This window comes from Vitis vinifera, chromosome 16 (assembly GCF_030704535.1).
Source record: "Vitis vinifera cultivar Pinot Noir 40024 chromosome 16, ASM3070453v1".
Taxonomy (NCBI): domain Eukaryota; kingdom Viridiplantae; phylum Streptophyta; class Magnoliopsida; order Vitales; family Vitaceae; genus Vitis; species Vitis vinifera.
In genome coordinates this window covers 16,036,920-16,049,619 of record NC_081820.1, presented here as the reverse complement: position 1 = coordinate 16,049,619, position 12,700 = coordinate 16,036,920, and the positions used below count along the sequence as shown (strand labels likewise).

The window sequence follows — 12,700 nt, the reverse complement described above, 5'->3', positions numbered from 1 at the left end:
TACCCTCCTCCACCACGCGTTTCCCCGCGCGTGTATCTGCTTCACCCCCAACCTCGACATCTACTGCAGCTTTCTTCCCGCTTTGTTCAGTCGGAAAAATCCTCAGAAGCGGTCTGATTTCCCACCACAAGGTTAGCACATAGCACCTCTCATCAACCCAAATTTCCACCGCGCTAGGGAGCTCGTCGCTGTTTACCTTCACCAGTATCCGGGCCCACTGCAACTCCTCCAGCTTCTCCGTTTGAGTGTCGACTGCCAAGAAACCCCCACATTCCTCCCCTACTCTTTTTAGAATGTCCCGGTCCCATAACGAGACCGGTAACCCCACTATCCTCACCCAAGCCTCGCTTCTAGCTTCCCCTTCCATCACACACCCCGTTTTGGGACTCCATTCTTCCACGCGTAAGAAAGTCCCCCCAACCGACATTTTCCCGGAGTTGAGAACTTTCCTAGCTTCTTCCAACCTCTCAAACTCCAACAAGATCTTGCCCCTTTCCAGTTTTGCCAACCCTAGCTTACCCCTCAATCCCCACATACTAGCCATTTGGGTCCCCCAACTTTTCAGATCGTCACCTCTCACTGAGTTTGGATTCCAAAATCCAACGAGACAATGGGTCAACTTGTTTAAATTTCTGCTTAAGGCCTCTTTCCTAACCTTCACCTTCGCCACTGCTTTGCCTTTACTCCTTGGCGTCTGTTCCACCTCCACGAAGGATTTCCTCAGGTCCGATTTCAACAACCGCACATCAAACTGTTGCCTTTCCTTTCTGTCCATGACAACCCCTAAGCTGCGTAATGTCTTCGCCATCAAGGACCATCCACCCTTCGCCCCTCTTCCCTTAGGAATGAAAATGCTGAATTTTTTACTTTCCAAGTCCACCACGCCCAGACGTAGATAGCAACCCCCTTTATTCGCATCACGCAACAGCGAATAGGACCTGCCATTCTCCTCCCACCTTCTTTCCCATTTTTCCTCACTCTTCTCTTCCAAACAGAGGAGCAAGCACTCCAGAAAAAGCCCCAGACTCACCGGTCCCAACTTGACCCACGAAGAGATCCCTCCTTTCCTCTCCACCATAGTAGCTTTCATTTTGCCTTTCCTCTCCTCCACTACGACCTCGAACAATTTCGATTCCACTCCAAAGCTGCTCACCCTCCGGCTTTTCCTAATCCCCGACCATGTCTCACCCTCTGTCCCCTCGCCCGCATCCACAGTCTTTTCTTCCCCACCAACACTCTCACACACTCTCTCTCTAGCTTTCTCTCTCTCTCTTTCCTCCATTTTATCCCACTAGGATGACTGCTAGCATTTTCAACTATTTGAAGTCAAATTCTTGTGTTCTTTAAGCACAAGACTTGTCATCATTTGGTTTTCTCAATAAAGCAATAATTGCATCTAGCTGTTAGTTTGGTGCCAGTTATTAGTTATAGGAGTAGCATTTTTAGTCTTAAGCCACTCCAATCTCCCCTTAAGGAGTTAAATTGGAGTCTCAACTTTCAACCTGTTCAATTAAATGGCTGCACTTTTGGTTATAGCTAACTTCAACACATTTTATAACCTAGTTTAGTCTTTGAGCAAAAGGACCCAAACACATGCACATGTCACACATACGAAAGATTGTAAATTTGGGGTTAAAGTAATAGAGTTGAGGCTGCTATAATTTAATGAGGGCTGATGTCATAATATATCCTTTCGTGGGTAGTTCTCTTTGTCAAAATAATAGAACATACACCATACTTAACTCCATAAGGTCACTGTTATCATTCAAACAAAGTATTGATTGCGAGATTACTGCACACTCTCAAGAGATCAGGATAAATCCACTCATATTGTTAAACTGAATGTCACTTGTGACTGATTCAACTTAGAGTTGTACTTACTATACTTTTCTATCTATTTATTTTTTTGATAGATACCATACTTTTCTATCTATACAAAGGTTGATGCATCATTGTTGTCAACTAGTTCTAAAATATATCTGAAACTTGGATTTTACCTCTTGGATACTGTTCCAATTCCTTTGACTTTCCTTATCATTGATTTCCTGTCCATGTAAACAGTTGTTCCCCATTTTCCTTTTTTGTATTTGAGTGCTTTCTTCCCTTTAAACCACAAGTCATTTCTTTAATTTTTACATATTAAGAAAGCTGAACATCAAGTTTGAACCAATACTTTGAGCCAATGACAAAGCTAGTTCATGATGAAATTACCTTCAATTGGTCTAGAAATTGGTTTTTCAGGAAACATTTGTATATGAGGTTTTGTCAAGTATAGTCTTACAAGCCTAAAGATATTATTGGCCATGTTACTGAAAAGAATTGTAGAGAAAAGTATTTTTTATTGCTTAGAAAAAGTGTATTTATGTCAGTGTACATTTAGTAAAGAAGGGCCGAAAAATAGGAAACCTATAGAATCCCAAGAAATCAGGAAACTAATTTAAATCTCCTAAAAGTACAAAGTTTGACTTCCAAACTAATTCAAATCTTCAAATCCTAAAGATCCACCAATACTCCCCCTCAAGCTAGTTCAAAGATGTCCAACATACCCAACTTGTCAATTAAGAGAGAATAGATGTTCAAAGGTAAGGCCTTAGTGAACATATCTGCTAGTTGTGACTTAGAAGCTATGAACGGTGTGTAGATCACCCCTTCGTTGATCTTCTCCTTGATGAAGTGTTGATCAATCTCAACGTGCTTTGTCCTGTTATGTTATACTGGATTATGTGCAATGCTTATTGTTGCCTTGTTGTCACAGTACAATCTCATAGGTTCATCCACTTTTACATGTAGTTCTTTCATAAGAGTGTTGAGCCATAATAGCTCACAAATCCCAAGAGCCATAGCCCTAAATTCTACTTCAGCATTGGAACAAGAGACCACCTACTGTTTTTTACTCCATGTAACCAAATTTCTAGCAATTAGGGTGTAGTAGCCTGATGTAGAACGCTTGTCTATGAGTGAACCACCCTAATCAACATCAATATAGGCTTCAACACAATAGTGGTTGAGTTTCTCAAATAAGACCTTTGCCTGGAGTATGCTTCAAGTACTTGAGAATGTAGAACGCCTGTCTATGAGTGAGCCACCCCAGTCAACATCAATATAGGCTTCAACACAATAGTGGTTGAGTTTCTCAAATAAGACCTTTGCCTGGAGTATGCTTCAAGTACTTGAGAATGTGGCTCACTGCTTCCATATGACAGTTCATTGGAGCATTCATGAATTTGCTAACAAGGCCAACGACATCGGCTATGTCAGGTTGAGTATGGGACAAATAAATTAGTTTTCCCACCAATCATTGATACTGTTCCTTGTCTACAGGTGTTCCTAAAGGGTTAGCCCCCAACTTATGATTAGGATTGATGGGTGTAGTTTCGAGTTTGTACCCCAACATTCCAACCTCGTTTAAGAGGTCCATAATGTATTTTTGTCATGACACGTAAATACCTTTCTTTGATCTTGCCACCTCAATGCCGAAGAAAAATCGCAAACTGTCCAAATCTTTGATCTTGAATTCTTTGGCAAGCTTCAACTTGATCATTTTCATCTCCTCAACATCATTCCTTGTCAAGATAATGTCGTCCACATACACGAACAAGGTTGTACTTTTAGAAACCAGGAGGAGCATCCATAAATACTTCTTCTAGATTTTCATAGAGGAACGAATTCTTCACATCTAATTGCTGTAAGGGCCAGTCATTATTAGCTGCTAGTGACAACAAGACTCGAATGGAATTGATTTTGGCAACTGGAGCGAATGTGTCTTGATAGTCAATCCAATAACTCTATGTGTATCCCTTCGCGACTAGATGTGCTTTGTATCTCTCTATAGTGTTGTTAGAGTTGTATTTGATTGTAAACACCCACTTGCACCCCACGGTATTCTTCCCTTTGGGTAAGTCTGCCACTTCCTAAGTGTTGTTCTTCCACAGTGCTTTGATCTCCTCATTGATGGCCTCTTTCCACGTTGGATCTTTCAAAGCTTTTTTAACATTCCTTAGGATAGTCTCATTTGGCAAGTTTTCTACAAAAGTCTACTACTCGGAGTCAATTTTCTGATAAGAGAGAAAATGAGCAATAAGATGCTTTGTACAACTTCGCACCCCTTTTCTAACAGCTATGGGAAGATCACAATTAGTCTCAATAGAAAAGCTCGGTTTTTCTTGAAAATTGCAAGTTTCAGGACTTACCTTGGGTTCAAAAGATTGACTATGCTTTGGAGAGAGAGAGCCTATTCCCTGATTCACCGCTTGCTTGTTCTTCCTAGAGTAAACTTGAAAAGGGAAATCTATAATTGCAGAAGCTGCTGGTGTTTTACCCTGAAATTGATCTGAGTGCGCAGAAGTTGCTGGTTCTTGACTCTGAAACTGATCCGAGTGTGTAGAAGCTGTTGGTTCTTGACTTTGAAACTGATATGAGACCTCCAAAGGAACCTGTTTGGATTCATTTTCAGTGGTTGGAAGTACAAGAGGGGTTTCTATCTTCTCTACATTCTCCCCTTGACCCAAAGCACCACCTTGCATATCAACACTGATGATTTCTTCCCACTTTGGGAGTGGAAAAATATCTTGTGACTAGTAAAATAACCTTGTGTCTCAAAAAAGGTGACATTTAAGGAAACATACTTTTTCTTAGTTAGAGGATGGTAGCAAATATGGCCCTTTTGATGAGGTGAATAACCCATAAATAAACACTTTAGGGCTCTCGGTTCTAGTTTTGAATGACTCCTGGCTGGAATGTGAACAAAAACAACTGACCCAAAGACTTTCGATGGTATGGAGCTTGGAAAACACACTATAGGAAGGAACCCTTTAAGTGATTCAAGGGGTGTCTGGTTAGCAAGTATTCTGGAAGGCATCCGATTTATTAAGTAAGCTGCTACTAAAACAGCATTAGCCTAATGAATCTTTGGGACGTTCCTAGCAAAGAGAAGTGATTGAGTAACCTCTAAAAGATGTCTATTCTTACGCTCGACAACGCCATCTACTCAGGTATATCTGTGTATGATGACTCATGAACAATTCCATTATCCATTAGAAACATGTTGAGAGATCCACTAAAGTATTCTCCTCTATTATCGGATCTAATGATCTTAACTTTGGCATCAAATTAGACACTAATCATCTTGTGAAAATTTTTGGAAAATCCCTATAGCATCAAATTTTTTTCTCATCAAATAAATCTAGGTCACTCTAATGCAATCATCAATGAAACTAATTAACCACCTTGTCCCAGACATACTTGTGACCTTAGAAGGATCCCATATGTGAATAAGAGAAAATGGAAAATCACATCTATTATTTCTCAACGAGTATGGAACACGATGACTCTTTGCAAGTTCACAAATTTCACACTTAAGAAAAGATAAATCAAAACCCTTAAACAAATCAGGGTACATTATTCTTAAAGAAGCAAAATTTAAATTTCCTAATTTTTCATGTTGCAACCTAATCTATCGTTCTCTAGGGACTTCCTTTCACTTGGTATGCTTGGTTCTCTTAATCTTGCGGAATTAGGTAGTATAGGCCCTCTCTTTCCTCAACATTGCCAATCGTCTTCCTTGTAGTAAGATCCTAAAAAACACACTGATTTGAGAAAAATGTTATTGAATAGTTTTGAGACTTTGTAAGCTTGCTAACGGACAACAAATTTGCTGATATCTCAGGAACATGTAAAACAAAGTCGAGTAATGTCTTTGTTAATGGCTATACTCCCTTTTCCATGCATTGGTATATTCGAGCCGTTTGCCACGACAACCTTCTGTTTTCTAGAGCAAGGGATATGAGTTAAAGAGTTTTGACTCTTGAGTCATATGATCACTTGCTCCAAAGTCAACAATCTAAGGAACATGCTTTAGGACTGATGTCATGCAAATAATAGGTTGGGTTATACCTGACATCCCAGATATCCTAGCTATAGACAGAAATAAGAATAGCTTCCCCATCTCAGGTTGCATAGAATTAAGAAGCCAAGACATGATCATGGAGTTCTTAGAGTCTCATGATTCAAAGAGAGGATCAGTAGTTTTGGGAGCCTTAATCATTCCCAAAATGTAGCCCATCTTCTTCTTGCTCCTCAGAAACAGCTTCGTGGAATGAGACTACTCTAGAAATTTTTTTCCATTCAATTTCTTTGTAGTGCTCTGAAGTGTAGGGTTGTCAAGGCTTCCATTCAATCTGTTTGGGTTTGAAGAAACCTCAGGAGATGTCGTCCTAGATCCTTCCGACATTTTTTAGAGAAAAGAGCACATGGGGATAAAGAAGATGAAAGCAGAGAGAAAATCTCAGTCAAATACTAAGATCTGTTACACAGACGTTGGACCCAGAAAAAAGGAATTCTTCAGCCAAGTGCTGAGAATAAAATAGGTACAAACGTCTCTAGAAAAGAAAAGAAGAACCCTAGTTCAACAGCTCTGATACCATGAAAAGAATTGCTGAGACAAGTATCTTTGTTGCTTGGAAAAAGTGTATATATATGTGTACATTTGGTAAAGAAGGCCAGAAAAATAGGAAACCTATAGAATCCTAAGAAATCAGGAAATTAATTTAAATCTCCTAAAAATACAAAGTTTGACTTCTAAACTAATTCAAATCTTCAAATCCTAAAGATCCGCCAATAGTTACCAATGGTGACATCACAATAATGATACAAAGTGAATTATTTAAGCTCCCTTAAGTCTGTGCTCCCATTAGATGTCAATTTGGTATTAGTTAATTGATAATATTCTTTTTGGACTTGCAGCTCTAGATGCTTATGGAAATGGAATCCCATTTCTCCTTCTAAGGAGTTTAATGATTGGAAAAGAGATGCCCTCTCCAAAAGTTGTTTAAAGTATTATTATTTTTTAAAGCAAAAGAAATCCTTTAAACCATTGGATCATGATATTAGTCATTCAGTTTTTATCTCAAGATCCAGTACTATATGGCAAAGAAATCCTCTGGATATGGATTTTGTCTCATGGATCTGTTGCATACATCTTGGTAATGGCTAATAATTCTCAGATTGAATCATGCAAGATTGATATTGATTTATGTAATAGCAAAAATACCGCTAGGTTTAACGAAGTCAAATTGGCATTTGTTTATTTAGTTGCAACATTCATCAAAAGTGTTTATTATTTTTCTGTATGTTCTGATCATGTTTTCTCATTGTTCTAAAATTCAAGTTCAGATCATCATTATATAAATAGATGTATGCCTTGTGAATCCATGTTTTTTGATCTTCATTATCAAATAGTTTGAGTTTAGTTTTGCCACCTTGGCTATTTTCATTTTCAAATAATTTGACTTATTCTTTTGTTTTTAACCTGCTTGTTCTTCATATGCCTGTTGTAAATTGAAGGTTTAGTTGCAGATTTTCTACCTGTTTTGAGATAATTATATGATGAAGTGGCATGTAGAGAGGTTACTTCAGTTTTGCTTTTCATTTGTTTGCTGGTCCTTTTGTCCTTAAACTACTGGCTTCAAAATCTAATTATCAGTGATTTTTGCTTTGACTTTGTTGAAATTTAACTTCCATAAGTATGTTTTATAAGGACATCCTGTGAATGTTTAATGTCATTATTCCTACAGGGCTCAGCTAATGTTGGAAAATCTGCATTCATCAATGCTCTACTAAGTGAGTTTATGTTGTTGATTTGATATGTTCTCTTTGTTGAGTTGAGGGGAACCTCCTTTATTATGGGTTTAATAGGCTTAGCCTTTTATCTAGTATAAGCTCACTTTTTGAAAGCTAATGTTGTTATTTTTGAAAGCTAACAAAAGTTTGGATTAGGGGTGTAGAAGTGTGTGGGGCTTTTTCTTCCTCGTCTTTTCCTGGTGCATCCCCCCCTATCAAAAATAAATAAATAAATAAATAAATAAAATATATATAAAATAAATAAAAAACCATTCACACACATGGTTTGTGCACATTTAGCATCAGACTATCGATTATATAAACTTTTATCTGCTAATTACTGTCACATGGACTTGGATGCATTAAATATGTGTAAGTTTCAAATATTAGGATAATGTGACTGTAATGTTAAGAAAATAGGTCCGTCTTATTATAGTTATAGCGATCTTTTATTAAAAAAAATTTATTATAATGAGCAAATTTAGTAGAACTTTTTATGATTGACAATTAAATAGGAGTTGCTAGAGATTAAGTTATGAGTTTATGTTAGTATAATGTTCACCATAAGATTGTAATCAGACACCTCATATATCAATTTGTCTGCATGCTGTCTAAGTATGTCCTACTTCTTGCCATCTTTTTACTGTTATTGATTATGGTTTCACTTCTGAATTGGATTTTTTTTCCTACTTTGGTTTACTATAATTCTGTGATATCAGAGATGATGGCCCAAAGGGATCCAGCTGCTGCAGCAGCACAAAGATACAAGCCGATACAATCTGCTGTTCCTGGAACTACCTTAGGTCCAATTCAAATTGATGCTTTCCTAGGTGGAGGGGTATATGCCATTCTCATTTGTGTTTTTTCCCATCACAAGTGTTCCTTTTTGTTCAATTATCTGTCTTTTATTTGGAAGAATTTTTTTTTCTCGTCTGTTGTGCTTCATTCCTGTAGTTCTGAATCCTAATTTTGGTGTCAGTTCACCAGTTCCTATAAACCAGAAAGGAAAGCATTGGTGGTTTTGTGATTCAACTAGGGTGTCTTTTGAACCTCTTCAGAATATGATAATTTCAAGAAAATACTGGACTAATCCATTAATGGAGAAATGCCAATTTTCTTCGTCGACCTCATTCAAGTGGATGAGTTTTGTAGCTTTAGATGCTATGTGAAATAAAACATAGAGATTCAACTTTAACTGTCACGACCCAAATTCCGGGAAACCCATAATTTGGCTCATGACCCTAGGTCAAAGGTTTGACCCTAAGGGTTTCTCCTAATCCATGCTAGTAGTCAACCAAAACGCTTTGAATTTCTTTTTTTCTCTACGCATAATCACGCTAGAGCTCCCTCCAACTAACAATCCAATTTATCAACATGCTAACCACTACTCAAGAGCAACCAGATATAATAATTATCACTAAAGTCTAGAAATAAGAGTTCACATTTGAGCAAATTAATCAAAATAAAATCTCATTACAAAAATATAGTTTCAAAGTTTGCTAATACAAGTTCCAAAATAAGCCAACATAACAAATACATTACAATCCACTAGGCCGCTCCAAAATCTCCTGGGGCATCCCGAAGCCCTCCCCGCCCCATCTATGTATCCTCAGGAGTCACATCTACATCTTAAAATATATAAGAAGGAAGGGGTGAGCATTCCACATTGCTCAGTAGGGTGCCTTACACCCAAGGGGTTAATTGGGATTACTAAATTCCAAGTGAACACAAAAGAAACATTCCACCAGCATTGATCAACCCATGTATTTTAGTTTTTATAATTATAACAATTTCACAATTTTCAACAATTAAATAAAATGTATATGGATATGTGACACACAGTCATACAATGCACTGTCGTTCTCAGGCTTTTACCGAAGGATACGCGTCCGTACCCAAATACACTCCCCATTCGAAGTCTTCTCGGGATAGATTTTTGGGTCTTTCACCCTAGGGATCTCACTCCCTCTTTAATTCGCCTCACATGGGTAGATTTTTTAAACTATATTTTTGTAATGAGACTTTATTTTGATTAATTTGCTCAAATGTGAACTCTTCTTTCTAGACTTCAATGATAATTATTATATCTAGTTGCTCTTGAGTAGTGGTTAGTATGTTGATAAATTGGATTGTTAGTTGGAAGGAGCTCTAGCGTGATTATGCGTAGAGAAAAAAAAAATATTTCAGAGCGTTTTGGTTAACTGCCAATGTGGATTAGGAGGAACCCTTAGGGTCAAAACCTTTGACCTTGGGTTATGGGCCGAATTATGGGTTTTCTGGAATTTGGGCCATGATATTAACAGAGCATCAACACATGCATGTACGAGCTGCTTTGGTCATTTACAGGATCTACTTTGATATTTCTTTGGTCTTCCCTAAATATTAGAGAATTTAAAGTGTATTATTTATGAACAGCTCACCCAAGCCTAAACCAATGCCAATCATGTTTTTTCATCATTGTACAGAAATTATATGACACACCTGGCGTTCATCTTCATCATAGGCAAGCTGCTGTTGTTCATTCTGAAGACCTACCTGCCCTTGCTCCTCGAAGTCGCCTCAGGGGCCAATGCTTTCCTGTACGTTCTCTTCAAAGTTTCCTTGGAGATTTCTTGTCAGTTTCTATTTGCTTAGGTTTTTCCTTTTGCTACAGAATTTTCAAGTGGCCTTTGATGATAGTACATTGAGCAGAATTAAATCTAATGGACTGAATGGGTTTTCAATATTCTGGGGAGGTCTTGTGAGAATTGATATTGTGAAGGTTTGATCTCATTGTCTCTTTCATATGGTCATCAAACTGGTTATGGGTGAATTTTGTAGTTTTGACATATTAGTTTTTCTGATGTTTCAGGTTCTCCCACAGACAAGATTGACATTCTACGGGCCTAAGGCATTAAATATTCATATGGTGCCGACTGACAAAGCAGATGAATTTTACCAGGTAATATTGAGCTGCATTTTAGGTTGATTGGATCTTGTATCTTCTTTAATTTTAAAATTTTTGCGGTCAGCCTAAATAGGTTACAATGTACCACTAGAATTTCTATTTTAATAGTTATCTCTATATCATTAAATGAGTGTCTTGAGACTACTCATTGGGTTAGCAGTTTAGTTTTACAGCCAACCTTTTTAGTATATTGAAAATCTTTGTTGAAGCAACTCTTCAAACTTAAATTGGAGCCATGGATGTATCTATTGGTGGAAGGGTTAAATATTGCAAATATTTCATGAACATTTTCCTATGTCACAATCAAAAGCTGAATTAGTATTTTAATATGGATGTATAAATGCTGGAAAGCACTCTTGGTTGGTCTTTATAGGCGAAGTGGTGGTAATGTGCTGCAGTCACCCAAGTATTCATTAGATATAGTGTTGGCATTTGGTTAGCAGGCATAACACGAAATCATGAATACCTTGTGTAGTTGCTGAGAAAATCCTTTGAAAAGGCAGAAAATTGAATTATGAATCTTCTTCCTTTTTTTTTTTTTTTTTTTAATCACTTTGTTTTAATTTTCAAGAAAATGATATCTTACCTCAGTGAAGCCAAATATTTGTTTTAGGTTCTATTGTGTGGAGGTTTCGGATTTTATGTGTTCCATACAATGAAGGAATGATTCAATATTCTCTTTTGTTTAGCTTGTCTACCCTTGAAATTGGAAAATAATAGAAAGCCAACACACGTGTCTGGTGCTGTCATTGTCTTGGTTATTCTCAAGTAAATGCCCTTATTTGGCTTATGAACATTTGATCTTGGAAAATTCATAAATGAGATTATTCATTTACCTAGCTGCTGAAAAATGTGTTTCCTGGGTTCATTGATTTGTCCCATATGTTGCATGTATACAATATAGGTTTGGAATCGAACACAGATAAGGAAACAAACAGCAACAAAAAACACCCACAATATCTCCATTTGGAAGCTGATTTCATTTGTGCACAAGCTTATGATAATAATTAAAACTAAAACAGCACTTAGATATCCTAAAGATATAATTCAATATTATGCAATTTCTTGTTGTTTCTTGTGTCTGTTTGCGTTGTAGGAGAAGCTCTGAATTCTGGTAAATGCGATAAAATAAACTAAATTCATGCAGCACCCTCCTTTCTTCGGCCTACATAAAAGCCCACTAGTTCTACTATATTCTTTGATCCATTTATATCTCCTTTTGTTGTCATGTTTCTGTACTGTGTGACGGGAGCTTTAAACCTGATTGATGCAGAAAGAACTTGGAGTTCTTTTGACACCACCAACTGGAAAACAGAGAGCAGAAGACTGGTTAGGGCTTGAAACAGAGCGCCAACTGCAAATAAAATTTGAAGATAGCGACAGGTTTCTATAATTTTGCTAATGGTTATTACTACTAGATTTTGCTGTTCTGTGTGCATTGATCAGAAATTTACGAGTTTATGCTTGTGCAGGCCTGCATGTGATTTGGCAATCTCGGGCCTAGGATGGATTGCTGTTGAACCAATAGGCAGATCACTCAGAACTTCTGATTCAGATTTAGAAGAAACTGCCGAACAACTGCAGTTATCCATTCAAGTTCCGAAGCCGGTGGAGATATTTGTAAGGCCTCCAATTCCAGTGGGGAAGGGTGGAGGAGAGTGGTACCAGTACCGGGAATTGACTGAGAAAGAAGTGGAAGTGAGACCACAATGGTATTTCTGATTCTGCTGATTTTGTTAGTTGTTTGTGTATAATGAACTTGAAAGACTTCCATTTTTCTCCATATAGAAAGAAAATGAGAGCAATGTATTGTATTATGATTTCCATGACTTAGAAAAGGGGGAATAATTTTTTGTAGTTCCGTTCTTGTGTATGAATACGTAGGCTATGTCTGGTTGTCTAAAATGTGAAGAAAAATACAAAAGAAAGAAAATAGAGAAAAAAGTAAAACGAAAATAAAAATAAATTTAAAATTAATAAATTATTTTTATATGTGATTTCAAATTTATTTTACTTAGTTTTTTTTTCTATATAAAGATTAAATAAATTAAAGATACATAAATTTTTTATTAATTTTAATTATATTTGATTTTTAAAAAAATTTTATAGTCAAATTATATATATATAAAATATTTT

At 37.0% G+C, this 12,700-nt stretch overlaps 1 protein-coding gene across 1 annotated transcript in view; it reads left to right on the top strand.

Annotated features, from left to right (window-relative positions):
- Positions 1 to 12,425, top strand: part of LOC100265605 (putative nitric oxide synthase) — a 33,746-nt gene extending 21,321 nt beyond the window's left edge. The window contains exons 7-13 of the mRNA XM_002268352.5: positions 7,572 to 7,617; positions 8,337 to 8,455; positions 10,083 to 10,196; positions 10,271 to 10,378; positions 10,469 to 10,558; positions 11,838 to 11,947; positions 12,037 to 12,425. Coding sequence (XP_002268388.1) covers positions 7,572 to 7,617; positions 8,337 to 8,455; positions 10,083 to 10,196; positions 10,271 to 10,378; positions 10,469 to 10,558; positions 11,838 to 11,947; positions 12,037 to 12,286 — 837 coding nt within the window. The 3' untranslated portion in view covers positions 12,287 to 12,425. The remainder of the gene's footprint in view (positions 1 to 7,571; positions 7,618 to 8,336; positions 8,456 to 10,082; positions 10,197 to 10,270; positions 10,379 to 10,468; positions 10,559 to 11,837; positions 11,948 to 12,036) is intronic.
- Positions 12,426 to 12,700: the final 275 nt, after the last annotated feature.